Source organism: Chelonoidis abingdonii, chromosome 6 (genome assembly GCF_003597395.2).
Source record: "Chelonoidis abingdonii isolate Lonesome George chromosome 6, CheloAbing_2.0, whole genome shotgun sequence".
NCBI lineage: Eukaryota > Metazoa > Chordata > Testudines > Testudinidae > Chelonoidis > Chelonoidis abingdonii.
The window spans coordinates 71452554-71469407 of NC_133774.1; the positions used below are offsets into that span (position 1 = coordinate 71452554).

Genomic DNA, 16854 nt, shown 5'->3' on the forward strand with positions numbered 1-16854 from the left:
AATTATAATACAGTTTAGCAGGAAACTGAATGTAATTTGCAACAATAACTTGGTCGTGAGACCTTTATTTTGCAGTTATCAGTTAATTTGTGACAATATGTAACAAATTGTGTATACTGACAATACATACTGGCAGGCAGAATGGAGGGAGCATTCAGAGACCAAAATGATGAGCATAGAATAAAAATGATGTTAGACCGATAGACAAAAGGGACTAGGAACTCCTGAGTTCTAATCCCAGCTCTATCAGTGACTCATTCTGACTTGAACAAATAATTCAATTTCATTTTATTTGCTCCTCCTCTACAAAATGGGGATTATAATCCCACCCACCTGCCACGCAGAGATATTGTAAGAATTAATTAGTAGAGCAGAGAAAATCACTTGCAGTGAATAATTTATACAAAGAATTGGCTCTTCTTTTCTGTTCAACTTGCCTGTTCTCGAACTTGTAAAATATATCTGGTGTGTGAAATTAGCCTGCAAAATGTATGCAAATAATCCTAGTTGTACAGACCTAAATAGGGCAGTGTGAATAACTGCATATTTGGTTTGGGTGCCGGTCCAAAAAATAAAAAATCACTTTGTGCTAAAACAAAATCAAAATGTTCAGTGAACTGAAACATTAGTTTCACTTTATATCAACCAAAATGTCTAATTTCAATTTCAAGGTTTTGAAAATGTTAATTTTTTCTATAAAACTGAGAAGAAAATCCAGAATGGAATAACCTTTCTGAAATGAAATTACAACTTTGCATTTTCAAAATGCCAAAAATGAACCATCTTGTCACTTTAAAAAAAATAACAACTCAAATTCTTTATTTGTTTTGGTAAACCTGAATCTGCACTGTTTCAGTGAGGGATGGGGAGAGGTTTGTATGAAAAATGTTGCCCAGCTATATTCAAACAGTTTAGGAGCATTCAGTATTCAGAATCAAATTTTAGCTGTTGGTAGCTATGATTGGATATAAAGATCACACAATTTGTTTTTTCTCCCTAACTGGATGAGCATAACTCCCAGAATTGAATTTCTAGCGTGAATACTCAGTTGTGTTCAAAATTCACCACCTTTACAAGCATTAGAATAAATCATACAACTCACTGTTTCCTCAAACATTGGTGCAGCCAAATCACTTGTTAAAACACTGCATAAAGGAACACACAAAGGGTACAAACACAGCCATAAAAAATCCAATATATTTTCAGTTGATATTCACAGGCATTTTTAGATAGTATGTGGATATCTTAGTTAGTTAGTGAATGTACACTGCTTTGAAATGTAACACTAAGTAGTATTGGTGCCTTCCTACCATGAGCGTATTAGAAATGCACAGAATAGATGATGGATAGTTAAAATAACTTACACATTTTATTGCTTTAAATTCTTCTGATTGAACCTTAATTTAGTTCAAATATGCAGAGCAGAGTGGAAACAATGTCATATACAATAATCATAGTCTCTTACTGAAATTAAGAGAATGTACAACAAAGGCAAAATGTCAAATCTGGTTGCATTAATAGGGGATTTGCACTAGGTCTCAATCTGATTTAATTGCTAGCAAACTGCAAAGTGTTTCTTATGGAATTCAACCCTCACACTTAAAATTTAGACATCAATCCCCAGAATATTCAAATTATAAACAATGCTGCTAATTAGAACCAAGATGTTGCACTAAAATATTATGTAGTTCTACTTCTTAACTCTATCAAGCAGTAGTCAATAAATATATTTTTAGGCACTCTTCTTCTCCCCTCCTTCCCCATTGTTAACACTAAATATCAGATGAATGTAACTTTTTTTGTAATAGCTAAAATTTTGACTCATTGATACTACTCAAAATATCATCAGGTACAGATCAGATCACGATTTGCAAACATTGGCCTGATTATTTCATAACCATGATTGATACGTTTTCACAGCACAGGCTTAATAGAAGTAATTGGAAAACATTTTTAAGAACTAAAGATGGACAGTGTCACTTCTATAGAAGTCTGATTTTAGGCTGCCATCTTGTGGCACAAGTTTTTTTGTTTTTTTTTTAAGGATAATCTTCAGGCTGGCGATATTAGCCTCCACCTTAGCGAAGGCCGGTGCAGTTTGGAATATTCTGAGAACATACATCATTCAGTTGAAAGGAAATTATATTTATAAGATTGTTTTGGGTTCTTTGAGGTAATTTACCTCTTCTAATTATGTATTATAAGTGTAATGTTTATTTCCTGACTGTTTCCTACTCTTTTACTATGTCCCATATACCATAAAAGCAATACAGTCCAAATTTAATTCAAGCGCAAATTAGATACACAATTACACGGCATTTTTGGCAGTAGGCTGTAACTGCCTTTTCCTTTGAACACTAAGCTCTAGCTGTTTCATGTAATGAGCCAAACTTTATTCTCAGTTCCACATAGCAACCTTTCACTGTAAGCCGTGGACTTGTGTGTGCACACAAACCCAGGACTGAATCTGAAGCACTTTAGTAAGAGTCTGATGTACCATCCTCTGAAATACTTGTTCTTCAGGGATGTCCAATGGGGCTCTCACAGCCACGTTTCCCCAGAGTCGTGTAGCAGAGTGCACATGATGAAAGGCACAGAACTGGGGATCTGCCTCACAGCAACTAAGGAAGCTATCAACCACCATTTGCCCAACAAACTTGTAAAATCTCCTGGAAAGGATCATATGGTATTGGATTTTCTTTAGAACAAAATGTTAAGTACACAGGAAGGGGCTTTTTGTTGTTGTTTTTTATTAATTTAAACAAAAACCTTACCCCAAGAAGAGATTTTAACTCCAGAAAAAGAAGTACCAGAAACTCCATGGAGTTCACTAGAGACTTAGCTATTGCTCTTGAGGTTTTTTTTGCATAGAACATGCTCAGACAGTGGTGATGGGCAGTGGTTTAAAAATCCCTGATAACTACAGCATAATGTTCAAATCTTGTGTAAGACTGGTGGAGTAGTGTGAAGGCCTTGTGGGGGCTGGGAAGGACCAGGACTAAACATGTTATTGCAAATCTGTGCAACATGGTCCATTCCGAAAGCAAAAATATTGCTGCTCAAAGATTTTTATGAGCCCCAGGGATGCTTAGACAAAGAGGAGGTGAGCTGCAGCGCAGGCTGGGATAATTGCCTTCAGTTTGCATGCAGAATTCTAACAAGCCGCCCCTAAGAGCTCCCTCAGGCTCATTACTGTATCCTTTTATACAAATACTTCATGCTATCTCCAGGTAAATCGTTTTAAAGGAGGTGTAATTGTTTTATGCAGTGGTGTTGTAAACCTGTTGGTCCCAGGATATTAGAGACAATGTGGGTGAGGTAATACCTTTTATTGGAGCAACTTCTGTTGGTGAGAGAGACAAGCTTGTCTCTGTCATTTGAGCTGTAGGTGTGTCATTCAGCATCACAATCTGAAAGCTCATATGGTGAGAAACAATCTTCACTATGGTGAAAAATAGCATTAAACTCTCATGTTGCAGAGCAAATGGGGGAAAAGACTGACAATGCCCTGAAAGATGGGGACAGAACCAGGGAGTAGCTGACTTGTGCTACCTGTTCCCCTCCATCTACTGGTTGAATTCTTAGAACATTTTGGTTTTGTTGTTGTTTGTTTTTTAAACAAAGCTGTTTTTATTATATGCCTGTTAAAAAGTCTCATCGCTGTGTAAAAGGTGAATGGCAAATGAAACATTAACCTGGGTAGTCAGGTACACTTGTGCTACACATAAAATAAAATATCTATTACTAAGCTGTTACTGACATAACGGAGGAGCAAACAACTAACAACAATCTCCAATTGCTTCTAATGCGTATGTACTCTTAAATTTGCTTGGTTGTTTTTGAGTCACACGCTAATGTGAAAGTGTGTTGTAATGAAAATGTAGCAAGCTCTTCCCCTCACGCTTTTGGTTCCGTATGCTAGGTTTCAGTCTGAAGCAAATATTAGACCCTCTTATTGAAGGGCTTACATAGTGGGTTACATTATTACAATTGTGAAAGCAAGGAGATAATTGGGCACAGTGCATATGAACTGCAATCCTGCTATGTGTTTTACCACCCTGACTTTTATCCAGTCTGTCTCCTCACTGTATGCTCTGTTATAGATTTACCTTTTTTGACATGAAGAACTGTTACATGGCTCTCTCCACTGATTAAAATGACAACTGGTCTTGTTAAAATAATGCTCTTTACAGTGCTCAGAATGATTGGCCTATTGGCGATGATAATAATTACAACACTAAAATACAGAAGAGTGTAATCGCTTACTACTTACTCTTCCTGTTAAAGCTTCCTCTCCATTATCCACTCCCACAACACTGACAAAAATGCTTCCAAGAACTCCTGGCTGATTTCTAGGGGCCAGATTCTGCCATCCTCACTAATGCAAGTAGTATCTTACTGTGTGAGGAACCCTCACTGAGTTCAAGATGACTAGACTGCTGGAAGATGCTACTCCTTGTAAGCAAGGGCTGCATAATCTGGCTCTAGGTGACTAGAACAGCACTGTGCTAATCCATTATCTGCAATATGATATGGCTTCCATCATCTTCATTACTTTGGGAATAAAAAAATTCGAACTCCTATGCAACGAATAAAACAATGATTCTGTTGGAAGAATAGTCTCCTTGCTTATCGCCACTCTAAGTAATTTCATGCTTCATAACAATGATTCTTGAAACATCACTTTTCCTTTACACAATCCTGCTCCCATTGAAATAAGTGGGTAAATTCTTTTTGGACCCATTCACGCAATCCTTACTTCCCAGCAAGTAGCACTTGCTCACATATATAGTCTCAGTTGAGCTACCCACGTGACTAAGTGCTACTCAGCACAAGTAAGGATTCTGTAGCATCATGCACCTAAGAAACATTTGTGTCAGCATCTGAAAAACAATATTTAACAGATCAAAGGAAACAAAAATAGGGTATTACAAACAGGTTTCTTTTTGGCCTGGCAACAATCAAGGAGTGCTGCTTTTCTAGGGGGTTTATTTTTGTATTTTTGTTTTTTTGTTTTTTTTAAGTGACATACTGTTAGGATGGTTGTGTCACAGCTGCTATACCAGGCTGGATGTATTGTTTATAACAAGACCCGATGAAAAGACAGAGGCAAGGAGGATATGCTGGAAAACAATTCCACAGATGACACATTTGTCTGTGTGACATGGTTTCACTGAGTTTGCCTCTATATTCTTGACATTAGAATGGCTAATGGACAACTTATTGAACTGGGTGACTGCTTAGAATATTTTACTTGGAAACTCGGGGACAACAAGCACATATTCCTGCCTAGAAGTAGGACAGCTGAGAAAAATGAGAATATATAGAGTTTATCACTACATAAGGCCAATAAAATAACTTAGGTGGGAGGAATTCTCCTAATCTCTAGTTTTTCAGTCTGTGTGGGCATCTTAATGTTAGCAATGCATTTGCCCCTTTGTCTGAACTTTTTTTTATCTGAACAAAAGGAAAAAGGGAGGTGAGTGGGAATGACAGCTCTGGTTAACAGTTAAGTATGTAGAGACAATTCATTTTACATATGATGGATGCTTAACAATTACTAATCTTAAATTGCAGTGGCACAGCTGGAGAGGGAAGTGGAAGCTGCTCAAGAAGATAAATGAATATGACAATTTATTAAAGATACATGGTTAGTGCTTGATGCAGCTCTACTCTTTTTAGGAACAAGTAGTGGATGAGTGGAAGAAGACCTGAATCACTGTAAGAAGAGACTGAAAAAAGGAGAGAAGTCATTGGGGGTTGGAATGAAGGAAGGGAGCTGTAATATACAGTGCATTACAGCTGGAAATAGACAATGTGGGTATGCTGTAGGGATAAGTACATTAAAGTGATATTACAGTTTGAAGGTGAGAAAGAAAGCAAAGGGCTTTTGTCCATTGTGTTGAAAAGAAAGCAGAGAACTCAGCAAGTAGCTAAGAGGAAAAGTTAAGGATGTTAAAGTGGAATAGATGAGGGGAGGGGCAAATTGTGCACTCACTTGCATCCATGCAATTGCTGTTAAGTCACTGACACGTAAATGCTTCTGGCCCTATGGGACAAGATCCTGAAGCATTGCAGGCAACAGATGTTTTGCCAGTGATTTCAGTGAGAGCAGATTTAGGCCCATGGTATGTAGTGAGACACCTATGGTCTTAATTGCCATTTTTTGTTTTTGACAGAGCAAAATCAAGCCCTTAGGGCTAGATCCCCAAAGAGATTTGGGCATTGCAATGCTAAGTATTGCAGCACCTAACTCTTAGATTACCCTGCTGCTTAGTAGAACTAGCAACACTGCATTAGGCTCCTGATTTCTTATGCAAGGCCTGGGGTGAATCGGGTGCCTAAGAATGGGATTCACAGAAGCCAGCACATTGAGCAGGGAGCTGCCTAAACTACCTGGTAGGAAATGCTGAGGAGGGGGGTGTGGCCTTAAACCCTGGCCCTCAGAGGGATTTAGGTGCCTAACCCTACTCAGGATTCAGAGCAGTGAATCCTCTGCTGGAGTTATGTGCTTCAGGCAAGCTAGTCAGATTTTGTGCAAAACAAACAAACTCTGCAAAAACTGAGGAGGCAGTGCCCCCCACTAGGGAGCCCAGTGGTTAGAGCACTTTAGCCAGGATGTAGGCAAGCTGGGTTCAAATCCCTACTCTGCCTGACATGGAGCAGTGTTTTGAATCCCATCTTCCAGGTGAGTGCTGTAACCACTGGGCTATGAGGTATTCTGAGGGCAAGACTCTTAATCTCATGTTGAACCTGTGCCATTGTATGTAAATCATTAAATATTCATTGGGCAAAAGTGAGGTGATTGTATAGCAAAGTGGTTAGGGCACTCCTGGGAGGGACCCAGGTTCCAGTCCCTGTGCGTCAATGTATAACTAATCATTTATACAACATGGAACAGCTTCAACAGGAGAGGTTGAAGACCCATCTGAAAACACACTATAACCCAGTCGTTGTGGCAGTCATGTGGGAGGTGGGATTCAAGTTCCTGCTCCATCTTCGGCAGAGTGTGGGGATTTAAACCTGCATCTCCCACATCCTGGGTGAGTATTATAACCACTGCACTGTTGGGCAGAAAAGGTGTAAGAGGAGATGCCCCTTGTGTGGATTTAGTTGTGTTCTGTGCATGCTTCCTGGATCAAGCCCTGAAGGGATAGATGGGGAAACACCTAGTTTGTGAATCCCACTGGGACTAAAGCATTAATTAGGGACCAAGCTGCTGGATGATGTCAGGACTCAGGTGGCTGTGCACCTGCCTGGCTGCTGAAATTCAGGCACCTGGAGGACTATAATGGAGAACACATAGGCACCTACATGGTTAGGTAGCTGACTGATTTTGTGAATGGTAGTGGTCCCAAAATGTCGGACTTTGCCACCTAAAGTAGCAGTTATGAACTTAAGTCCCTTTGTGGATCAAGCCTTTAACCTACAATTTTGACACGCAGCCTCAAGCATTAGTATCTGACAAAACACTTGAGAATAAAAGGAAAAGCACTTTGGGAAAAGTTTTCTATTTGGTGCTAGCTTACTCATGCTACTTCTCTAGACCCTATCATGGCTTCTGTCAGACAGACCTATTTGCTTATTTCTGTGTTTCAAAAAAACTTTCTAAGCACACTCATCTAATTAAACAAGTTGCCAGTCAGCCTTTCCCATGTCAAGAAATGAAGGCCAAACTCAGTAAAGACATATCACACAAAAAGATGTCATCTGAAAAATTGTTTTCTAGCACTCCTCCTTTCCCGGACTGTCTTTTCATCGGCCCTATACTAGTTAGAATAAATCAAGTTTGCTGTCTATAAGGATGCTACTGATATAGCAGAGGGCTTAGGCTATGGACACTAGCCTAGAGAAGTCTTAGAATGTTGCATGGCTCTTTTAACCCCTATTCTCCCGGAAGGAAGGGGCACATTTCTGGTCTCCCAGGTTTAAGAAATATTAATTCAACTGGAACAGGTGCAGAGAAGAACTACACCTCTAGCCCGATATAACGCTGTTCTCAGGAGAAAGAAAATCTCACCGCGTTATAGGTGAGATTGTGTTATATCAAACTTGCTTTGTCCCACCCTGTTCCTTGTTCCCTGACTATGCCCTTCAGAGACCGCTGTCCACTGACTGCTCAGACCCTTATCCACCCCCCCAGCTGACCCCCTGACAGGCACTCACCGGCAGTGGCAGGAAGCGGAGCCACCCAGCCCCAGTCCGCTCCACTCTGCCAGCTCCCAGCTGTGGCACTCCACTTCCTGCCATTGGTGAATGCAGGGAGGTTGGGAAAAGGATGCCCCCCTGCACTCACCTGTGGTGGGAAGCAGAGGGACGCGGCTCCAGCCGTGACACTGGGAGGCAGCTGGGGAAAGGTCCCACACTCACCTGCAGTGGGAAGTGGAGCACCATGGCTGGGAGCTGGCGGAGTGGAGCTGGCTGGGGCTGGGCTGCTCTGCATCCCACCACAGGTGAGTGCGGAGTGGTTGGGGAAAGGATGCCCTCCGCACTCACTGGTGGCGGGAAGCGGAGCCCTGCGGCTGGGAGCTGGCAGAGTGGAGTGGACTGGGGCTGGGCTGCTCCGCTTCCACCGCTGCTGGTGAGTGTGGGGGAGATCCCTTCCCCCAAGTCCCCTCTCTGAGCCACATGGCTGGGGCTGGGGTGAGGGAAGCACAGCGGGCTGCTCCTGGCTCCCTGCTAATCTTCCAGGCCACTCTGGGACTGCAGGGCCCTCAAAAATGCCCTCCCACAGCTCCTGTCCCCCAGACCTTGGTTGGTCTCCTCCACATGCTCCGGGTCTAATTGATCACTATATTTGGGATCAGGAAGGAATTTTCCTTGAACTCATATTGGCAGAGACCCTGGGAGTTTTTCACCTTCTTCTGCAGCATGGGGCATGAGTCACTTGCTAGTTTGAACTAGAGTAAATGGTGGATTCTCTGTAACTTGAAGACTTTAAATCAAGATTTGAAGACTTCAGTAACTCTGCTAGAGGTTATGGACCTACTACAGGAGAGGGTGGGTGAGGTTCTGTGGCCAGTGTGCAGGAGGTCAGACTAGATGAACTTGGATGGTCCCTTCTGGTCTCCAGGTATATGCATCTACAAGTAGAAGCACTGGCTATACAGGGGGCATGGGCTGTTGACTCAACTTATTTCAGGTCAGCCTCCACCAGCAGGGCTCCGGGGGTACATTTCTCCTACCCTTCTGCTAGATGATCATAATGGTCCCTTCTGACCTTAAAGGCTATGAGTAGTGATAGACAATTTTTACCTCCTTAAGTTTGGCTTGATTCACCCTTGCTGGCATATCTAGTCTCTTATTTCCTAAGGAAGACACTGTAGAAATAGCTAGAAAATGGAACTAATTTGTTTATAGCCTGGCCAGAAAGGAAATGTTTTTGCCCTAAACCTTTTCCATCTGACTTTTTTTAATATTGTTTTTCAGATGCTAACACAGTGAGGCAGTCTGTCAAAATTAGTATCCACTGCTGGCACAATTTTTTCCTTTGTTTGGAAAAACAAATGACTATAAAATAAAAATGCACACATTTCTCCACATTATCAGATCAGCAGAACTTGTACTGACTAGTGGGGGCGGGGGCAGAGGAGGGATGCACGCACATCTGGCTCTAGTCTTTCTGTATTTGAGCTTTAGCAAATACAAGCAGTATTTAAACTATAACTGTGGGCCTCTAGCTGCTCCTTTTTGACTTCCATGTGCCTCTCTTTGGCTGTTAAATTCTGAATGAGTTTTCTTATCACACCTAACACAGGCCAGCATAGTAACTGGTTGGAACTAAAGGCTCAAAGCAGCTACTCAACATACTTATTTATTGGTTTAGAAATATATAGTGTCACCTGTCTCTAAAGCAACTAGGTGCTATACATCAGTAAAAGCACTCAATAACCAATCAGCAGGCTAACAGCACACCTGCTTCTTTATAAACCACATTCCTTATTATAAAGTTCAATGAAAAGCCTGGCTAAAAAAAGAGCTTGTGCTGTTCCCTGATGCTTGCCAAGCAGATTCAGATGGACTGCCAGCCTGAGTAGGTCCTTCACAATGCTCTGACTGGAACTGGCTGTGAGAGTGATCTGGCAGATCTTTACTCCCAGAGCAGGATATTGGTGAAGAGATGGTCTCTCAGATACTGGGTTACAGACCACTTTGGTTTTAACTGACACTGCCACCTGCTACTAATATCTAGAACAGATCACTGAGGGCTAGTGTTATGCCCTCAAATGTTTGTTACACTTCAGGGGAGTAGCTGTATGAGTTTGAGTCCTTTTCAAGGGTTGCTCTAAGCAGAGTGTCCTTTTCAAGGGTTGCTCTAAGCAGTACTCTAGCCTTAATGTTAAAGTCATAGACCTCTGTGAGGAGGTCTTTGTTGAGGAGGAACAGCAGCACACAAGGATAACCATAGATGAAAAGTGCACTTACATTGCCCAGCTGTCACCTGAGACTCTAAAAGCAGTGGAAGATCCAGAATGATTAAGAAGACTGCAAACCACATTGGCAAAGTGTAGACGAATACTCTGATGCATAACCAGGATTGACAATATATCTTCACCCTTCTTTCTAGATAGAGTAGATATTGGGTAGGTATGAGATGGAAATAACTACGGTCCTGCTTCCTCTGGTCTGCTAATGTCACTGTGTAAGCAGGGCAAAGTGGCCAGAGATAGCTAATGGAGATTTCTTTCTTCACAGAGGAACTCTGCACTGGTGGGAGGCTGGTGGATGTGGCTCCAGTGTAAGGAGAGGGAAGCAGTATATTGGTGTGGGGAAGGGCCAGGATGGCAAGGAAGTGCGGGTGTGGTAGAGTAGTTAACCTACTGCTTTCTTACACCAGGGCTGATGACACAAGCTGAAAGAGTTCCAACTGGTTTTCAGATACAATGGAAAATCAAGTATGACATGTCTCAGCAGTTAGGTTTCTAGCATTTTGCAGTATGTGAGATGCATCATAGTTTATCACTCTCTTTTTGTCAGAGCCTTGCTGCTGTACTTAGGCTGTGGCATGACTCAGTGTGGGGGTTGGTTTGTTTTTAAATCAGTAATTAACCTGCCTTTCACTTCACTGAGAGGCAGGTCACAGGCCATGAAGGTGCTGCAGTCCCATCTCATTTCATATCAGTAATTTCCTTTCCCTTGGATTCTCCCATGCATGATATTTTGAAGCAGCTGAAAAGAATATTTTTAAATCGGTTGTTGTATTGAGCTGGACATGGAGTTCCTATTACAGTAAGAATATTGGCCCAGATCTTCAGCTGGTGTAAACTGGCATGGCTCCATTGGCTTCTCTTGCCCCTGACTCTCCTTTCCAGCTCCTTTACATTGCTGCAGCGTCACTGGCTACATGGGGATTCTCCTAGTGTAAGGGGAGTATCCAGGTGGCCATCCCATGGCCTGGTGCCAGATGGAAGGGATATGTCAGAGCATGTCTGAGAGAAAAGGGGCATAGCAAGAGGATCACTGTGCTCCAGTGATCCCTGAGTGTCTGAAAGGGTGGGAGGGATGTTGCAGATAGGCACATCTTAGAACAGCTCTGAGGCCCATTTGCTTGAGTTGATAAGGGTGGTGGTTGAGGGTGCCAGCCAAAATGAGCAGATCATTGAAGAGGGCTGTAGGCAAAAGTTGATAGAGGCCTAATTTAACTTGCACATGTTGAGCATCACACAGTTTTAGGCTTCGAAGAGAAGGTTCAAGCACTTTTACAAGGATATTATTGGCTACAAGAACACTGCAAATCTAGGTCATCAGGGTCTGAAAATCCATTTCCACAAACTTGTCTCTGTTCAGTGAGCCTACCAGGCTACATATTGCTTTCAGAACCTGAATTACTGTAATTGCTATGAATTATTTTCTGGATCTTGAATCAGCAGTGCATGACTTCAAAAACTAGCATCAAGAATTTCTGGATTATAGTCCTCCTCCTTTAGGCAACAGACAGTAGTCATACTTCAGTTTAGATCTGACACATTTTCTCTTTGATAATGTGGAAAAAGTCATGCTTTATTTATTGCCAGAAGTTGTTGCATGTTTATATGTAGCTGTCTCATCTAAGGATATTTTCACCATTGCTATACGTTTCTAAGAATTTACCACCCTTCAGAAAGCCTAGCTTGTTAGGATTATTTGTAGCTGAAAGAACATTTTTTTAAAATATCCTGTAGTCATATTAGAGTATGACCTTTACTATGCTAGTCTGAAGTGAAGTTGTATAGATATTTAATTCCTTCGAGTTAGAAAGTGATGTTTCATGCTGACCTTGGACATGCTTTCTATTTTTACGCTAAGTTGTTCTAAGTGAAGGTGACTTCTTAATTACATAATAGCAATTATATAATGCCTTTCACCTTCAAGGGGCTATACAAATATTAACTAACCTAGCACACTATAGCAATTCAAAAATAAAATGAGAAATGGAGTATGGCTCAGAAAAAAAACCTGTACAGCACAAACAAGTAAAGAAAATTATGATATATACATTGATCATATTGGGTCAAATCTTCAAACTAACCTCTAAGCATGGTTTGTTCTCTCACTCCCACTTTGCTATTTATGCATGAAATTGTGCACAGACCTGGTAATCTCATACCTATTTATGCACTGTACATGTGCACTGAGAATCACATTTTCTGGGGGCAGGAGAGGAATTAAGAACCAAATTGCATGCAAGACCAAAAAAGCCATATGCATACAAGGCTTAACTGAAGTCTTTAGGGGCCCTGCAGTCCTTTCACACACACTACCATATATACAACTTAGACATTTAATGTTAATTTTTGTAACTCTCTTTTTGTACCAGGATTAATAGTAAAATATTGGAATTTTGCCCATGCACTGAATCTTTTAAACTTGCAGCTGGACATTTCACTTCATTTCCTCCTGGAATAAAATACATGTTTACTAATATAACTGAGATCCTTGACGTTACTTTCATATGTGGCAGGATGACAGGACTGGGCCAAAAAGAGTTCATTTAAATCAGTGTACAATCCTGAATTATCTTTTTTTACTTTGATTATTGGATACCTTCCTGAAAACTGGGTTGCTATATCACCTGATTCAAAAGGAACTTTGTCCCTCAAAAAGTAATAGCAAAACAAATTAAGTACATTAGAAGCAGGAAGCCTGCTAAACAACCAGTGGGGCCACTGGATGATCAAGATGCTAAAGGACCACTCAAGAACGATAAGGCTGTTCCAGAGAAACTAAATGAATTCTTTGTACCGGTCTTCACAGCTGAGGATCTGAGAGAGATTCCCAAATCTGAGCTAGTCTTTTTAGGTGACAAATCTGAGGTACCATCCCAGATTGAGGTATCATTAGAGGAGGTTTTGGAACAAATTGATAAACTAAACAGTAATAAGTCACCAGGACTAGATGGCATTCACCCAAGAGTTCTGAAGGAACTCAAATGTGAAATGGCAGAACTACTAACTATAATCTGTAACCAATCATTTAAATCAGTTTCTGTACCAAATGGCTGGAGGATAGCTAATGTGACGCCAATTTTAAAAAGGGCTCCAGAGGTGATCCCAACAATTACAGGCCAGTAAGCCTGACTTCAGTACTGGGCAAACTGGTTGAAACTATAGTAAAGAACAAACTTGTCAGACACATAGATTAACATAATTTGTTGTGGAAGAGTCAACATGTTTTTTTGTAAAAGGACATCCTGCCTCACCAATTTGTGAGAATTCTTTGAGGAGAGTCAACAAGCAGATGGACAAAGGGGATCCAGTGGATATAGAGTACTTAGATTTTCAGAAAGCCCTTGACAAGGTCCCTCATCAAAAGCTCTTAAGCAAAGTAAGCTGTTATGGGATAAGAGGGAAGGTCCTCTTATGGATTGGTAACTGGCTAAAAGATAGGAAACAAAGGGTAGGAATAAATAGTCAGTTTTCAGAATGGAGAGTGGTAAATAGTGGTTTCCCCCCCGGGTCTGTACCGGGACCAGTCCTATTCAACATATTCATAAATGATCTGGAAAAAGGGTTAAACAGTGAGGTGGCAACATTTGCAGATGATAAAAAATTACTCAAGGTAAGTCCCAGGCAGAATTGGAAGAGCTACAAAAGGATCTCCGTGCAACATATAAAATATAGCTGGGATTACATTCTGCAATGTGCATTACTGTGCATTTATCAACATTGAATTTCATCTGCCATTTTGTTGCCCAGAGATCATTTTGTAGCTCTTCGCAGTCTGCGTGGGACTATATATATAAATAAAATGATGGGGTCTAAATTAGCTGTTACGACTCAAGAAAGAGATCTTGGAGTCATTGGGGATAGTTCTCTGAAACCATCCATTCAGTGTGCAGAGGCAGTCAAAAAAAGGGAACAATATTGGGAATCATTAAGAAGGGGATAGGTAAGACAGAAAATATCATATTGCCTCTATATAAAACCATGGTACACCCACATCTTGAATACTGCGTCCAGATGTGGTTGCCCCATCTCATAAAAGATATATGGGAATTGGAAAAGGTACAGAAAAAGGGCAACAAAAATGATTAGGGGTAGGGAACAGCTTCCGTATGAGGAGAAGTTAATAAGACTGGGACTTTTCAACTTGGAAAAGACATAAGTAAGGGAGGATACGACTGAAGTCTATAAAATCATGACCAATGTGGAGAAAGTAAATAAGGAAGTGGTATTTACTCCTTCTCATAATACAAGAACTAGGGGTCACCAAATGAAATTGATAGGCAGCAGGTTTAAAACCAACAAATTGACTGCATTTTGTGAAGAAATACTTCCATCTGTGGAACTCCTTACCAGAAAATGTTATGAAGGCCAAGACTATAACAAGGTTCAAAAAAGAACTAGATAAATTCATGGAGGATATGTCCATCAATGGCTATTAGCAAGGATGGACAGGGATGGTGTCCTTAGCCTCTGTTTGCCAGAATGGGCGACAGGGGATGGATCACTTGATTACCTGTTCTGTTCATTCCCTCTGGGGAACCTGGTATTGGCCCCTGTGGGAAGACAAGATACTTGGCTAGATGGACCTTTGATCTGATCCAGTAAGGCCATTCTCATGTTCTTAAAATAAATTCAGAAAGTCTTTAATTGTATGACTTTGGTGTGCAAAATGTTTCCTTTTTTAAAAGACCTTATTCTTAAACTTAATAATGCATGAGAGACTGAGATGACATATAGCCAGGCAACTCCAATGCAAAGCATACAAGCCTTTTAACATAAAAATTAGACATGATCCAGACTAATTTTACTCCAAATATATTTTGCTGAACCCTTTCAGATGCTGAATTCAGGGGACTAGAAAGTGTTATAAGAATTTTAAATATAAATATCATTAACTTGGGAACTATATATCTCCCTTATAAACAGAAGAATAAATGGAGTGTGTGAAGGGGAAGGGACAGAGGTTTATATGTAGGAAACAAATACCTTAGAGAAGAACGTGTAGTTCTTTTCGCCACATCGCACTGCTCTGAGTGCTGATACTGCATAGGAGATAGCTTCTGTTTAGGTTTGCTTGGCAGAGGGATGCTGGGACCAATGGGTGGTAAGTAGACCTGGGAGAGTACATTGGCAACTCTCCAGCCCACATACTGGCAGGCGGTTAAGGTCCTGGAAGATGATGGAGCATTTGTACTTGAACTAATAAAAGGATTTGCTGGACCATTTGCCTCAGCCTGTTGAATGAAAAGGAAAAACAAAATTAAACCTACCACAATAAACTGCTAGAAACAAGGTAATGGCAAAAATGATCTGGGATATAATCTATCTACAGGGAGAATTATAAATAAGGCATGTAATGTTTTTCTGTTTTCCGTGGCTCACTTTGATTCAGTGCTTCTCCTTTGAGTCAATATATGGGGTGAGGTAAGGGAAATAAAAGGTATACTATAGATTATTTGCCTACGTTTATAGAACAAAATGATGAAAATAAGAACTTCTGCATTTTTTTCCCTCTTTGGAAACATTAATAGGCACTTCTAAGTTTTAAAAAGTTAATACTTTTTATACCAGTTTAAATCTCACCTTTCTATATCTTTTTTTCTTTTTTGTGATTAGAAACCTTTTTAAAGAGCCTTGTGAAGGCATTTTCAATAACTCTCCAATCTTACAAACAGGCATTCTTTAAACTTTGAGAGGCATGGTTTGAAATATGGCCTCAAATTGCATGTGCAGTAGAGCATGAAAACAGGTAGTTTTGTGCACACAAAGTAAAACAGAATTTGAGTACATGACATACACGTGTAAAATGTTCATTTCCAATTATTGCTAATTTAGTTTTATATATGCAGATAGAGGCACATGAAAAATATGTGCACTCAGTTTCAGAAACTTTGAACTTTGTCCCTTCCGTTTAAATGGGACATTTTGTGTGCCAATATACTGCTGTGCTGATAGATATAACTGTTTTGATTGAATATCTGAAACTATCCCTCAATCCAGAAGGATATTAGCTATACAAGAGATAAATTACCAACTCTGAACAGAGACAGGGTGGGTGAGGTAATATTTTTTTATTGGCTCAGCTTGTTTCTCTTGCCAACAGAAGTTGGTCCAATGAAAGATATTACCTCACTCTCCTTGTCTCTCTAATGTTCTGGGACTGACATAGCTACAAAAATACTGCTTACAAATTTGACACAGTTTTTGGGAGAGGAATGACTTTTTTTTCATTTGTTCTTAGTTTTTTATATTTTAATAGTAACAACCAAAACCCACTAGTATCATGTTTCTGTTCCTGTTGTTTTGTTTTGGTGAGGTCCTTGACTGTTTTTAATTACTTTTCTTCTCTGAGGATGTTTTAACTTAGAGATGCCCATAAGGCATATTTTTCTTCGTCAGAATCTGGTTATAACCATTGAAGCTGTTAGCT

The 16854-nt window shown here is 40.5% G+C and overlaps 1 protein-coding gene across 2 annotated transcripts in view; it reads right to left on the reverse strand.

Annotated features, from left to right (window-relative positions):
* Positions 1-16854, reverse strand: part of TMEM232 (transmembrane protein 232) — a 133798-nt gene that overhangs the window by 23275 nt on the left and 93669 nt on the right. For both annotated transcript variants that reach the window (XM_032770080.1, XM_032770081.1), the window contains one exon: positions 15411-15658. In XM_032770080.1, coding sequence (XP_032625971.1) covers positions 15411-15658 — 248 coding nt within the window. The remainder of the gene's footprint in view (positions 1-15410; positions 15659-16854) is intronic.